This window comes from Tachypleus tridentatus, chromosome 6 (genome assembly GCF_004210375.1).
Source record: "Tachypleus tridentatus isolate NWPU-2018 chromosome 6, ASM421037v1, whole genome shotgun sequence".
NCBI lineage: Eukaryota > Metazoa > Arthropoda > Merostomata > Xiphosura > Limulidae > Tachypleus > Tachypleus tridentatus.
Genome location: NC_134830.1, coordinates 130271141 through 130287977, shown reverse-complemented (window position 1 = coordinate 130287977; position 16837 = coordinate 130271141). Strand labels below are relative to the sequence as shown.

The following is a 16837-nucleotide window of genomic DNA, read 5'->3' as shown; positions in this document are numbered from 1 at the left end:
CCATAACTTATAACCAACTTCATTGTAATTCAACAGTGAAATTTATTGTTCAGATTTTAAGAAACTTAGATTATTTTGAACTGTTTGTATATATGCATCAAACATCTTTGCACAAGTTATGATTTTCAGTACTAAAAAAATAGATCCAAACTAGATTTCATTCACAACTGATAATACTTCATGTAGTTCAGAGAAAAAAACGGCTTAGATGAAATAGACGTTTTTGATTTGAAAATTGAAAAAAGTAGTCTTCATAAAAATTTATCTTAATGGTTTTTTATCACTGATTTTCAAAATTACTCTACTTAAAATTTATTTTGTTTAATTCATAAAGGTGTTCATTAAAGCATATTTTCAGATTTTAATACTTCAAGTTAATATGAACCAATATATATATATATCTTATAACAATATATATAGAGTGGCAAGGTTTGGACTATTAGTTGTCGAACTTGTGCCATAACTGCTGTAGACCAAAATTCTCAGGCCTAACACACAAAAGGAGTAGCTTTGAATTACAGAATTTTATTTCTTGCTGCATTTAATATTTGATTTTTTTAGGGGTTTCTCTTAGACAAAGATTATAGTTTAAAGCTAACTGAATAGAAAAACCGAGTGTTGTTGTTGTTGTTTTGAATTAAGCACAAAGCTACACAATGGGGTATCTGTGCTCTGCCCACCACGGGTATCGAAACCTGGTTTTTAGCATTGTAAGTCCACAGACATACCGCTGAGTCACTGGGGGGCAAAAACCGAGTGTTTTTATGTGGTTTAAAGATTACTAAAACTGTACATTCCAATTAAATGTTATGCATAGTTGGAGTCAGAATTTGCTTGTATGCAGGATGAGCCACTTTGTTTTTTTTCAGTTTGCCACTTCCCAAAAGCATACTAGAAATGTCAAATTAACTACACAAAAAACAGTAACAATAGACTACAGATTAAAACACATTAATCCAATCCTTCCATAAGAAGCATGTCAAGTTTTTACAAAAGACACATAGATATAACAAACAGAAGCCGGCAATTTAAAGACTTACTCAAAATACACTACAGTAAATCCCCTATAGATGAATCCACCCCAATATAATCAGCATTTTATATACAAGAAATATCATACATACTTTGGGGGTGGGGGGAAGGAATTAACATACCTGACAATTGGCCTAAAGCCCACAATCCAAGTTCAGTCAAAAATATACCACTTAGTAAACAAGTGCTAAGCCAGCAATCTGTGATAATTCTCATTATTAAGAATTAATAGTTACAGTAAGTAATTACAAAAAAGTCATACTGTAGCAATTAACTTTGAGTAATACTTTATTAAGACTGTAACAGTGAATAATGTTACAGTTTATACACACACACACACACACACACACACTGGTTCACTTCAGTAAACAATATGAAGCAGTCTGTAGATACTGTTCAACAAACCTCATGCTTGACAACTGACACGAGATGTCCAAGTTGTCAACATAGATACCTGTTTGCAAATGTAAGGGGGAGTTGTCTACTGATGGCATTAATCTTTATAAGATTAAGCTCTGAGAGACTCCTAGTTCCTGTGGGTAACAACAGGAAAGTGTCTAACACAGACGTAGAATTGCCAGTCCATCAAAAAATGTTTCATAAAAAGTGGGTAAATGTCCATGCAACCCACATGAATGGAGGTCTTATAAAATGCCATACCTTCACATAGTATCATAAGCCTTCAAGGTAAAAAAAAACAAGATGTTGCTTGACAAAAGGCTTCTCTGATTGACATTTAGGTGGTCCATGGTGGAGTGCTGTTGTCAAACTCCTCACTGGGTGGGCAAGAGGAGGTTGTTTGATTTGAGGAACCAAACAAGATGAATATTAACCATCCTCTCTAAGGTCTTACAAAAGACAGCTCAAAGCAGTTGAATGATAGTTTTAAAGAATCTTGGTATCCGTCCCAGGTTTAAGAAAATGGAGGACAAATAGAATGGCACAGAGCATCAGGAAAAACATCCTTCTGCCAGATATGGTTAAAAACAACCAAAAGAGCAGCAAGAGAGGCAGGAGAGAGATAGTGTAGCATCTCAGTAAATACCATCAAGTCTGACTGATGAACTGCCAGACTGAAGAAGACCAAGCTTGAGTTCCACCAACGTAAATGGGCAATTAGTCACAGAAACGATCCATCCGAAAGGAAAGAGGTAATCCTCTCCCTGTGTCTTGATGGCTAAGAGGGTGGGGGATGAAGCAGGAGCACCATATGCATGAGAAAAGCTTTAACCAAGATTATAAGTGATGCTCTGAGTATCAACAACTTCCTGGCCATCAGAGAGTAATATCAAAACATGGACAAAAGTATACCATCCACTGACTTTTCAAATCCTGTCCCACAGGATTTTTAAACTGGTGGCAAAAGAGAAGTTGCATGTGTATTTTATCCAAGATTCCTTCTGGATTTGATGTCTGACCTACTGACCAAATGCATGGACACACTGGAAAAAAAATTGTGGTTTGAAAGTTTGGGATATCTACAAAGAATATCCCAGGGCCATTTCTGAGCCTTCTGTGCTATATGGCAGGCACGATTCCACCACAGACGGTGATACTGTAGAAAACATGTTAAGATTTTAGGAATACACTGAACAGCTGCCTGGACAATACAGTCAGCAACTACTGCCACAGTCACCTATCAATGGTTTACAGACAATGGCAGGATCAAGTTCCAAGACCACAGTGAAAGAGGACCAGTTGGCCTGTTCCAACTTTCATTGAGGCAAGCAGGTCTGGTGGCATCAACCACAGCCAGTCTCTCCGAAAATGACAGCAAAATGATCACTGCCCTGTGGGTTACTGTCAACCTTACATGGAAAGTAAGAAAAGTGAAGGGGAGTAGATAGAAAGGATCAATAGCAGTAAAATAATGACTAGGTGCATGAAAATAAGTGCAAAAACCAGTACTAAAGAAAGGTTGTGATCCAAATCATATACTCTATGGAATAATGCCTCCCATAAATATAAGCTATGGCCTTAAAGGGTGTATTGAGTGTCAAATACAGGGAGGGCATATGCTGACTGACCAGCAATGCCACCCCTCCATGCACTCATCCATCACAACCTGTGATTTATATACAAAGAACACTGCTGAAGGGTGATTAACAGCAGTAGATTTTAGAAACGTTTCCTGTAAAGAGACACATAGGGTTATAAGAATCAATCAAATCCTCAATGTCATTGTATTTGAAAAGAAACTCGACAGTCAATTATGTCAATCCAGCTATTGTTACTTAGGTGAATAACCTTTCAGTTTACAACCACATTTTTCTTTATTTAAAGTAGATCTACTCTCTTAACCACAGAAGATAGAAGACTTTTCACATAGTTGAATGACTAATGGAAGCACAGAAAGATCCATTTACACTCCCATTGTAGCAGTGGAACAAAGTGCAGCAGCACATGTTCAAGATGGAGTGGTGGACAGTAACTTGAGCATTGGAGTAAGAAATGTTATGAACAATTTTTAAATACTGTACCTCTTTCTTTCACCCATTCAGGAGAAGAACAACAAAATAAGAAGGGTGAGAACCACTACAATTAACTTAATGAGGGTTTGTTTTGCACTGACATATCGTAATCCATGCCACAGCAATGAGCACATGTCAGGGGAGCCACAACATGATGTCAAGTGACTTAACTACTGACATTGGAAACATCCAAGACGGTTTAGAACATATGGATGTACCTTACAGTTTAGATAATCCATGTTGATGGTGACATGTGGTTGTGATGATATAAACAAAATTAGAATACTGATCACCATCATAATTATCCTTGCAAGTGGAGATACACTTCACTACAGAAACTCCTTATGTGGAGAAACAAGCTAGGATAGCTGATTCTGGAGTGTTTAAATCCTTCTCAATAATAACTCCTCTTGACAAATTCAACATAGCATAAGGAGTAATTGGTATATCCCTGATGCCCTTTGAATGCAAGAGGAGCTCAATGTGTTTTAAAGTGGATGTTTGCACCAAGATGGTCCCAGAACAGCTTTTCACTGACTTAGGAGAGCCAGCAAAGTCCCTCTTGTCCCTTTTGAAAAAAAAAAAAAGACATACGCCCTAAAGAACGTAACATCAGAAAATGAAGTACAGGTGTTGAAGTTAACTACTGCTGTTGAGAATCTTCAAGATGTTGTCTTCTACCAATGGTCTGTTTTTTGTGGGTTTTTTTAAATTTGGGGGATCCATATAAAGAGAACTTTCAGTGCCCACTGACCCCACCTACCATGGAGCCCCACAAAGAGGAAACTAATTCCAAACAAGGACATGCAGCAATGCCAGGGTTTTGCAAGCACTATACCCAAACACTAGCATCAGATACAATATCCACAACACCTGTTTAGAACATCCAACACTGGTACTTGGTTGACCTTAAATGATCCATCCAAATCACCCTGTGGTAGCCATCCCAAGGTGCCCTATTTATAGGGTTTTTTAGGGTTGGACAGCAAACATGTAGGTAGATGTTTAGATCCCAGAGAAGATATACTGAAAGTACAGAACCGTCTCTGGAAAGTCTCCTGACCACATACAGGAATTGACCTTGAAGGCCGATAGTTTGGAACAAGGGGCATGTCGAGAGGGGTCTCAACCTCCTACTAGTAATGCTGTTATTCAGCATTTATTATTCTTGACATAACTAAGCATATTCAGATATAATGCCACACTATTACACCAAAATAACAAAAGTTGCATTTTCTGTACAACATGCACAAAGTAGGGGAGGGCACACAAAGCATATGTAGTTTACAGGGTGCACTAGCACTTTCTATGGAGGGAAGCAATTTGAAAAAAAGTGTCCGACACCATAAAGCTAATACAGTGAGCCATTTGAGTTTTACCTACTTCCTAATTTGACCTTACAGCCTTGGATAGTAAGACATTTGTTACTCATGACTATCAACTAACTAATAACATGAACCAGTGTAAAAGAGCATTTAGAACTGGATGTTAAATCAGATACAAAGTACCTCTACCACATTTCTTCCAATAAAGTCACCTTGACTATTGCATAGTGTAAGCTATGTTTCAAGTAAATCTAGAGCAAGTTCTGAAAGCTTACACAGAACTTTGGTGAGTAAATAATGAACACCATAAAATATTATAAATAAATTGGGTGAAACTTGGAAATTGTTTATTTGTCATAGCATCCACCCCCATATTTAAGTTCATAGCCTAAACAAATAGCAGATACCTTGCTTTGGTTCAAATATAAGATCTTTTACAATTATTTGAGAAAAATGTGCATCCACATCACAAGGAAATAGGAAGAATAAACAAGGGAGAAAACTGGACCAAACATTAATATTTTATCAAGTTCTACAGTCCACTGTGACACAAGTTACTGTGAACAGGGGTAACAGGTGTTAGGAAGGATCACTTATGCTTCGTATTGCCCTTGAAGTATGGAGTGCTAGAAAGTAGGTTATACAGGTAATTAAACTGTGGCCAATGTGCAGGAGCAGACAGGTTAGTTTTTTTTTAATTATTCACTTGTTCAACAATAACCAGAGTTTTTACTAATGAAAATTTAAGCAGTACAAAGTACTTAGGATAAATATTTTCTACATCACAGTGGTCACTACTTCTGCTATGAGATGTGTTACACATAAATGCAACTGACATATATCTAGAAAAGACTGGGTTTTTAATACTTCATCACCATGTTTTAACATGATATTGCTAGTTTCAAGATCAGAGGTGTATATGCAATATAAAAAAATTTACTTTGTCTGTCATAATTCTGGTTTCAGTATGTTTATTTTGGTTTCTTAGATATTTATAATGCTTTTCCTTCTGTGATCAACAAGCCAATACTTGAGCATTATAGTACACGAGTTTTAAATTTATCTTGTTTACCTTAGTTTTTCTGATTTATAATTCAGAATTTTTGTACATATAGAAGGTACTTCAAACATTTTGGCAGTAAAAAACGACCTTTAATCTAGTGATTCTAGTCCATAAGAATGGATTGATGGTAAAATATTGGCCAAATATTTTTTTTTTAGTATTTTAGTGTGATTTTATTATTTTAGCATCATTTTCATTTTGTGCCCTTAATATGATTCGAATTCAATTTTGATAAATTTTTGTATAAAAATTGTGCTATAAATTATACAGTTTCACACTTGCTTATTTCCAGTATTGACTTTTTAATTCTCTTCTGTACTCTAAATGTTATGATTTGAACACATTTCATTTCTATTTTGATTATGTAATAACTCACTGAGTTATTTTAACTTCATTTATATCACGTGAAAGAAACGATTACAACATCTTAAAATCTGTAATGAACATAAATTCAGCTGTAACAAAAACTGAAATAAGGAGTAGAAGGAAGTTATAACTCGAATAGTTACTCTTTTCAACCTTTTATAACTATTAGAGAATACATCTTTATTCAGGTATCTACAAATATAAATGGTACGCTGTTGTCTGTCCATGTAACTACTTCACAAGGTGTGGCATGGAGATTCATTAGATCCATGCAGAGGGTATATACAATTTTTTTTTGCATTTTTAGTGGTTAGAACTTCAAAAATTCTATCTCATCTCCTATGGATGAGTCTTTATATCTAGTATGAAAGTTTGAGTCCATGTGGAGAAACATACAATTCTGCAGTTTCATTTTTTGTTTCACAGGTTTTATGGTCTTTTTTTCACAATTACATAAGGTAAACAACTTTATATTCTAACACAACATTTCATTAATCATAGAGTTACATAACTTCCATCCTGAGGACAGGTACTCCAGCTAGTATTCACAAACTTTCTCAATTTTCATGAGGTGTGCTGCACATAATTATGACTCTCATTAACCAGATGTTGAAAGATTGTAAACATATGCTAATCCTTTTTCTCAAAGTTACAAACAGCAATGTTACAAACACATCTTGCTTTAGTTCCTTTTTTTTTAGTTTGTTGTTTTTGTTTTTTTAACTATGTGGGGTAAGGAAAACACATCTCAAGTGGTGAAACATACTTACACCAGCTTATGACAGAAGGTAATATTCTTTGTATATAATACTTGGAACAGTAGCTCATGCTTGCAACTTGGAATTAAGGTACATCATAATTAAACACACTGCCTGATTTGAAAGTGAGTTAATTAATTCTTGCCATCCTTTATTTACATTTCGGGAGATTCCTCTCTACATTAGTCGTCAATAAAGAGTCATTATATAGAATACGAAAGCCAGCCAATGAATTGAGACAAACAAATGTTGCAAATAAAGGTTTTAATTATTTGCTTCTGTAGTTGTTTTCCCTAAGTCACTCTCTAACATTTTCATATTCTACTTTTTACAGATACTTTAAACTTACCTGTTGGACATCAACATACCTGAATATCACAGCAACAAAATATCAGGCTTAAGTGATATTAAAACCAACTAATTAAAAAATAAGCTCTAAAATACTAAACTCACTTACCAACAGATTACTGTATCCCTCGCTTAAAAAAATACTGTAAGTTTCATTTTGATCAGACACTATCTCTATACCATTGAAAGACCACTTAAAGGTTACAACAGGAAATGAATCAATTATACAGGTTAAGTTGACATGATTATTGTTCCCTGTCTTCACAATCTCTGATATAGGTCCAATAACTTTTAGTTTAGCTGTTTATAAACAAAAGCAGAATTAGATAGAAGAAATGCTTTAAATGAATAAAAACTAAATGATTCACAAAAATTAGTAATAGATACAAGGTAGTAATTGTCATGGTTACTTTATTAATAAGCCTCCAAATAATTCAGTAAATTTGTTGCAAAATTAAATCTGAGCTTTATAAAAAAATACATTTTCACGTACATCATTCTTACAAAAATCTTTTATTCAATGATAAGTTTAAACTACTACTGTTGTAGTACGGTTGTGTATTCGTTTTGACTGTTTCTATACTTTTTGGCATTTTTTCCTTATTTGTCAAAAATTTTTTTATAACTTGTTCCCCCTCTTTCAATTTTTTAAATTTATGTTAACAAATGATAATTTTTACAAAGGAAACAGTTTTGGCTTAGCGGGATGAGTTGTCTAAATAAATTTTCTGTTTAGGCTAGTGAAACACTATACTGTTTAATCACACCACAAGCTTTTGTTTGTTTGCTTGTTTTGGAATTTCGCACAAAGCTACTTGAGGGCTATCTGTGCTAGCCATCCCTAATTTAGCAGTGTAAGACTAGAGGAAAGGCAGCTAGTCATCACCACCCACTGCCAACTCTTGGGCTACTCTTTTACCAACGAATAGTGGGAATGACCATCACATTATAACCCCCCCAATGAATGACCCCATTATATTAATTTTTGTTAGCAACAAGATCATGAGAAGCTTAGCACTTTCGATGTCTATTATTCAACCAATAGGATTTTCTCATCTTGTGTACCTTGTATGATTGATCAGTAGAAATAAATATATCCAAATGACGCGTTTCATTGGCTTATAAGCTATGATCAGTACCTGTCCTTTATATTAGACAATGGGTTTTTTTTGTCATTCGACAGGATGTGAAGCAAGAGCTTTACAGTTATAATTTTTAAAAATTTAATTGCATATTTAAGGTCCTCAAAACAGTAGCAAATTTGACCACAAAATACATGAGTACTGGCATTTTGAGAATTTCATCTAAGTTGGTGCAACTTATTAAAACAAAACTGGTGAAATATACTTCAGAATATTCCAACAAAACTAGCAATTAAATTAACTAAAAAGTAACCTATACATCTTTTACCGTATCGAAACGACTTAAAATACAGCCTGCCCAAGAAAGGTCAATATAAGAGAAAAAAAAAAGCTTTCCACCAAGCGTTTTCCAAGATTAACTAATTCTCATGAAATAGGTCAATCGTTTCACTGAGCACAACTGTGAAGATCGTATTTAATAAACATGTTAGTGAAGCCTTCTGTGAAAATGAAAACGAAATAAACAGAAAGATCTGTTAAATAACTGGCTTTTTCTAGATGAACGCTTTCATATGGCGCGTTCATACCATAGAAAAAGTTTTTGGTTTTTTTTCCAATTAGTCTGTTTGTTTGTTTCTTTTTGGAATTTTGCACAAAGCTACTCGAGGGCTATCTGTGCTAGCCGTCCCTAATTTAGCAGTGTAAGACTAGAGGGAAGGCAGCAGGTCATCACCACCCACTGCCAACTCTTGGGCTACTCTTTTACCAACGAATAGTGGGATTGGCTGTAACATTATCACGCCCCCACGGCTGGGAGGGCGAGCATGTTTGGCACGACGCGGATGCGAACCCGCGACTTTCAGATTACGAATCGCACGCCTTAACATTGCGTGGCATGCTGGGCCTCACACCACAAGCTAACCTTCATAATGTGACTAGCAGATACACCTGCTTAGACACTCATGGGTACACAATGCAACAAGTGGATTTATTTCATGTAGCCATGTAACTTTACCTTATACTAAACAGATTTACCCCATAGCTCATAGTTTTTCAAAATATATTCTTCTGTGACGAACAGGAATACTCCCATATCCTTGAAAAAAAGAAATACAGTAAGAGTAGGTGAGCGTTCACATGTGCACACAAATTCTTAAATTCATTTCCTGGTGGATAATTGCCACTTTAAGCAGAATCAGACTGAATGATAATTACGCACTAAAATGGGTTAAAATGCAACATTTTAATGTATAAGTTATCACAACAACTTCAAGAATTGGTATGCTTGTCTTTCTGTTGTCAGAATAATTAAGAAAATATTTGGCTGTTATGTTACTTGCTGGTTCTCTATTTTAGCAATGGTTTTTGGCAAAACTGAAGATTTTTAACACCTTTTGAAAACCTAAAAAACCTAAATTTGGTTAGTTTTTTTTATTAGTTTCTTATATTGTTATGACAGACTTGAGACTATGTTAATAATTCATAACGTGTGGAAGTCGTATCTTCACTATACAACTCCAGTATAGTTAAGTACTGGCATTCTTAGTAATAGCGAAAACATTCATGCTACAACTTACATTCTACTAACAAGTGTCCTGTTTTCTCTACACTTCCACCTATATTTTTTGCAAGACATAAATACTCGGCCTCATGGTCCCTTCTAACTTTGTTAATGGTCATAGTTAAGACTGCAACATCCTCTTCTTGGAACTTTTCTATTGAGGTTCTATCATCCTAAGAGGAGGTATACTTAAAATAAGTTTAATATGTAGAACTAAGTATATACTTGTAAAATTAACCTGAATAAATTTTCTGATATTATGATATGACAGTAACAGGGTGGTATATGTGTATGCTTTAATATATGTAGACAATTAGAAACTCTAATAATGGATTTGTATGAATTTAAGCAACAACCTGAAGAGAACACCAGTAAGTTTTCTACAATTCTATATTGTATTATGAAAATTGAGCTAAAGTTTATACCATGAAATATTTCATGTATGTATATATTTTTAAAGAAGGTGTAGTGTTTTGATCTGTTTGTCTGGTAAGATGTTACTTAATTTTGGTTTGAATCATTTTAAGTACATCATTTAGGCTTAAAAATTAAGTACTTATTACTTGCAGTTTTCTTATTCAGTGTCCAAGGATTTTTAAATATTTGACAAGATTAGGCTACAGATATTCCTTTACCCATTGGTCTAAATGACAAGTCATGATGACAATGACAATAAAAAATAAGCCATGTATGACCACAAATCAATTAACATTAAATCTTTATTTTAAAAAAGTTCTTTAATTATAAAGAAAGTTTAAATGCTAAACAAATGAACTTGTGGATAGTTTAATTTCATAATAACCTTAATCAGCTTGATTTGTTTAGTGATAAATTTGTATTAAACATTTTAAGTTGTTTCGAAACAAAAGACAACGGTGAAATATAAGTTAGTATTCATACATGTATGATTTATCATTTGTTCTTGTTTTCAATGGTCAGCAGAACTATATTATTTAGACCAAATACAAACACATGGCCTAAAGTTGCTGAGAAGAACATGAAGCAACAGAAATAAGGACTTAAAGATTTTTTTAAAGTTAAATAATGAAGAAAATTACATAAAGAAACTACGCATCAGAAGATTGAAATCAAAGCCAAATATTCATTATTTGTCAATTAAGTTCTTGGGAAGTTAAGTTTCATTCACCTTTCATTGAATCTAAATTTGATTCATAAACATTGGGTGGAAGAAATGGTAGCAGATAACCTATTTAAGTTTGCAACAAGTTCAGTAAACATGATCAGCCTATATATGTATTGTAAAAGCAAATTAGTGACTGAAATAACTAAATAGCAGGTATTTAGGCTTATTTACAAGTTGATAATATTTCATAGATACAATCTCCATTATTTTGTGTGTATTATGGTTGAATACACTTAACTTGCATACTGAATCTGTTGTCCTTCTTTCAAGATGGTCAGCTGTGAAGCTGGAACACCAGAAGCACGACACTCCAATAACCCTTTTGTTTCTTCAAAATGTTTGAGCAATCCTTGGACATTGGAAATTTTTAATGCAGCACAAATTCTCTTATATTATGAGAGTATGCACCCTTACACATAATGAAGCAGTAACATGCAACTCAAGAGAATTGTATTCAATCTTTAAAACAATGTTCCTACACCTCTACTGAGAATTAAAAATCTTAAGTTTAATCTCATTTCAAAAGCACATAATCTCTTGGTAGATAATATAGTAAGTAATTAAAAAAAAACTAAGTTTAGTGGTGAATTTTCTGAACAGTGTGACAAAATCAGCACACAGTCAAATCTTGCATCTGTAATAACTAACAATTTTCAGTTTCCACAAGAATAATTGGCTTACAGATTTTAAACGAGTTAGAACTTAATTAAAATTGCTATGTTGTTGCAAAAAATGATCAACTAGCAAAATTTGTAAAATTTATATTATAGCTATGTTAAAATTAAGTTCACCTATGAATGCCAATAATACCTCTTAACACAAATGAACATGAATATTTTAATGTTATCAGAAATCTGAAATTTCAGTTATAAATTCAATCCAACAACACTCTTCATTTCAAAGAAAACAGAAACGTTTCAAATTCCATACATGCAAAAATCCATTCCTCTGAACTTCAGGTACTCAAACTAAAATCAAAGTTAAAATTTAACTCTTCCCCAAACAACCTTACACATTCCACTAACAGCAAACCTGTTTAACAACTACCTCTGTCCAGATCTCTGAACTCTGGTGTCTGAGAGCTACAAATAATTTCTACCCATTACAGGCTTACACATGTGGATCTTGAAAAAGATAATTAACAGTACCTGTCCATGTGTGTAACTACAATATGTGTTTAGCTCTTTATTGATAATCCTATAATTTTAATATAACACCAAATCTGATTCTCAACACTAACAAATATGCTACATATGTTGCTATCAACACTAACAACCATGCTACATACGTCACTATCAGGAAACTATTTAAGAGAATATGTTGTAGCATAACTCAAGCACACAAAGTGAAAACACCAATTCCATCTTCTATCATACTCACAGTAACTGGTAAAGCTAAAAATTAGACTATCCTATAGGTGAAGGAGACATTGGATTCTTAAAAAGGAGTCAAAATTAAACAAGCAACCAGATACTACTAAACTTTTACTCACAGTTCAGGCATTTGAAATTATTTAACCTCAAACACTCCATTGTAATATTTTTACTTGCATTATTTGGAACCAATTGATTAAAACTCATTTTATATACAATCAAATGTATTCAGTTGTCAACAAATGTTCCATATAAACATCAATTCATAATTTACAGTGGTATACAAAAAAAAAAAAAGTTATGGTTACTGAGAAAACTTTTTATCCAAAATAGAAAAAGTTGTTCTTTATGGTATTTTTTTCATTCAGAAGGATAAGTAAAAAAATAGTACAAAAAGGCAAATGTTTAATATGGAAAAAAATCGCTATCTAAAAGTTACAACTTATTAAAAGTGATATAGAAATATATTCTAAAATATAGAACTGTTTTACTATTTAATATTTGAATTAAATATTTTCCTAGTTATTTATTTGGAATACTGCAAGAATGTGGTGATATATTTACTGTGAAACATTATGTAAAATTCACCTGTGTTTAACTGTTGCAGTTGTAGTACTATAAAGGAATGGATCAGACTTACACTAAGTCGATTTTTTTTTAATCAGACAGAACTCACGGAAGACAACAAGCTGCACCTTCCTGTTATCTTCACCAACTTTGTTTCGTGCAACACACGTATCATTTCCTGTATCCTCTTTCTTCAAATTGTGTATTGTTATGCTTCCATTAACCTCATGAACTACAAATCTTTCTTTGGAGCCCAGTTTAACACCATTCTAAAAAGTCGAATACAAGTTATATCACAAGAGATTTATGAAGACTACTCAATAAGGCTGAATTATAATTAACCATTGACAAACCTCTGAGATATACCTTATAAACAGTAACAAAAAGGTTTATAAAAACTAGAATCTGAATGGCACATTTTCATAAACTTATGGCTAACACAGGTACAATAAAGAGCTGAAATTATATTTCATATTTTGTTACCTAAATAATTACTGATTGTGTTAGCTTTTTTTAAATAGTTCTCTAAGCTATTTAAGGATTAAACTTATTTCAGGATCCTTAATACTTAAATAATTACTAATGTAAAAAGTAATTCGATATATTTATTTCCAAGTTGAATTCTAAATGTTAGTAATTATGTTATGCTCTAATGTGAGCCTACAACTATTTTCACAGGATCATTATAATTAAAAAAACCTAAAAATACCACTTATATTGCTATTAATTCTGTTAATTACTGCTGAGTTTCTCATGTCTTTTGCAAAGAAAATAAGTTTTTTTTTGTCACAGCTCTTTGCATTATACAAGATTGTAATAAGCAATAACATACAATATTCAATAAATACAATGCCTTAACATAAATAGTAAACAGTACGCATACAGTAGATATTTTGAGGGTTAATTCCTTGTGCTATTTTTAAGTGAACTAAGTTATCATTTGAGTTATTGAATGGATCAGAGAAACAATTAGAATTCTTAATCAAATGAGTAGATTTTAATCAAAATGAGAATTGTAAGCAACATAAGAGCAATAATGTGTGTAACAGTTAAAGATCATACTATATGGAACAAACTGTCAGAAATCATGTTAGAAAAATTTGTTTAAAAAAAACACATTTACAAGTCCTCTTTAGCCTCAATTTGCGATCACAAGAAATCCATTTGAAATAAAAATATATTCTCAAGACGGCTGGTACAGGTATTGAAACGTGAAGAAGATTTAAGAATGTTGAAAAGTTGTTCAATAACTTATTTTAATTAAAGTTTTAATACCCATACCAGCTGTATTAAGAATACCAAAATCTCACTTTGTTTTCTAGCAGAAAAACTAGTCAACAATGCATATGTTACTCCTGAACTATGAATCCCTTCAAGGACAAAGGAGGTCAAAAAATTGTTTAGCTCACGAGAGGCCTTAAGAGGTGTTAAAGTTGGGCAAGCTTTTTGTTAAGAAATTATTTACAATTTAAGGAAGTACTCTGTTTTGTGTAAATTTAAGGTTGATTTTGAGTCACTCTGGCAGCCAGAATCTCTTTATGTGAAAATAAGTAGCTTTGCATTTCAATATTCAATATCTAAAAACCCTAATCAACATTTTTTCCACTTTCACCATCACAAAAACATTCTGACAGGATTGGTATGGTGTAAATGCTCTTTCATCTTTATGCAGTGTTCTGTTTAAAATTACACTAACTTTAATGATGTTACTATACTTATATACTACTTAAAGTTACTATACATTGATATTTTTTTTAGAAGCCAAATGTTAGTGTTGTAGCCAACAAAAACTCCCTCTCTCTCTGAACAGTCCATTAAAGTAAAATTGTGTATTTCACATTAATTTCAGTTAACTAAATTTTGTAGAAAAGAGAATATTCATCAGTAAATAAGGCTTAAACTTCCAGTTATTAGCTATTATTGGTTTGTTTAAAATGAAATGAAAGAATAGGTAAAATTCATAAGGCAAGCCTAGTATGATACATACAGAAGCTGTTGAGTGGCTTCATCTTATTTATTACACAGACAGCAGCATTACAGAGAAAAGAAATTTTATTACATCTTTGTAATAATAAAATAGAAAGTTCTCTTAATCAAGCAAACAATTTGTTTTACTCTTTTTGGTTTAGCTTTAAAACAGATCTTTTAACGTTGGATCATTATACACGTGTCCACTTTCCATACAGGCTCATTTTTCCTACTTTAGCCTTTGAAAACAAATCTTAATTTATTGAGAAATATTTTACCTCATCAAACCAGTGGTAGACAGTTTCTAGATAACTAATTTCAGTCTTGCAATATAGTTCAATTTCTTCGTTTTCAACTGCTTGTACCTCATTTTGGTAGGCTGTGATGTTAGGATGGACTGTACAAAAACAAAGGTTTCAGTTGAAAAAAACCTTATGATCTGTGAAATCATGGGCTAAGAAAAAAAAAAAAACTTTTATATTAGTAGTTTTAACATTAAAGTATATTCTAGGCTAGGTGTATGTTGATATTTATAAAGTTAAAAATCTGTCAAGTTAATATTTTCCTTAACCCTTTCAGCGCTGAATAACAACTTTTAATGTTTGGCATGATGCTGAATATATATGTTTGATACTTCAACTAATTATGATATCAGTACTAAAAGCATGATATCTCGGCAATAACTCAACAAAAGCCCCTGAAATATCCACAGACTGTACTAAATACTATATATATTAAATTCAATACATAAGAATAACAGGAATAAAGGAAGGTCGCCTGCCACGCTGAGCCTTCAAGTCGACTATGGTCCCCAACCTCGCCGAAAGGGTTAATTGAAAATTTATTTTTCCTAATACTTACCTCTACTGACAATATAGCTACTTCTAAATTACAGAATTTCCACTCTTTCCCAATCTAAGCATTAGACATGCTTTCTCTACCACTTTAATGCACTGTATTTAAACACTGTATATAGGAATGTCATTCAGATAATTTAATTACTTTTTCAAGACATAAACCAACTCTTAGTGGGGAGGTAGGGTGGTGTCAGTGAAACTAAATATTATTGGAAATACATTTTTAGTTCAGGAAAATGTTAACTTCCAAAATATGTATACCTCTGCTGACAATATAGCTGGAATCCCACATTACAAAAATGGAGGGGCCAGTGCAGGCATGATCCACACAGAAAGCATGTGTATAGATGGAGAAATAATATTCCACGGTGAAAACATGGAACTTGCGCTCAACCAAGGGTCTAGGATGGGAACTCTTTACTTTAATAATGAGGAAATAGTGGACCTCCTTCCATAAACAATGTACAAAACCAACATTGATCAAAGAAAAGTGCCAAGCACACCAACTATATAGCATTGTATCAAACCTAAAATATGACTAGTGCCATTCTTTCAGACATCTGAAAACAAACATACAGAAATCAAACTAGTTGTGCCCCAAACTTTGCTCTCTTCTCCAAGAGTGAAGGAACACATCTTAACACACTGGAAAAAAAGGCCTCTATCCATCACACTAGAAACTTGAAATTGGTGGTGTTAAGAATTTACAAGTTCTACTAGTAGTGTCTGGAGGGGAGCAACTCATTGAATACTGTGAAATATATGAATCCAAGTTCCACGTTTTAAAAAGCAAACCAACCTGAATTTATCTGTCTTGAAGATCAGCAGTAATGGACAGTATTCCCTTTAGCCTCACTCACAATAGTCCATGAATGGCTGTCTGATAATATGGTAGCACCATCTGGTAAGCAACTAGTTGGAC

At 33.1% G+C, this 16837-nt stretch overlaps 1 protein-coding gene across 1 annotated transcript; it reads right to left on the bottom strand.

Annotated features, from left to right (window-relative positions):
- Positions 1 to 2066: 2066 nt before the first annotated feature.
- On the bottom strand, positions 2067 to 16065 carry LOC143251728 (uncharacterized). The gene is made up of 7 exons (XM_076502970.1): positions 15920 to 16065; positions 15337 to 15455; positions 13200 to 13359; positions 10023 to 10179; positions 7473 to 7663; positions 2451 to 2587; positions 2067 to 2256 (listed from the first exon to the last, which is right to left on the bottom strand). Exons 3-7 carry the CDS (start codon positions 13263 to 13265, stop codon positions 2067 to 2069), a joined length of 741 nt encoding a protein of 246 aa, XP_076359085.1. The 5' UTR covers positions 13266 to 13359; positions 15337 to 15455; positions 15920 to 16065.
- Positions 16066 to 16837: the final 772 nt, after the last annotated feature.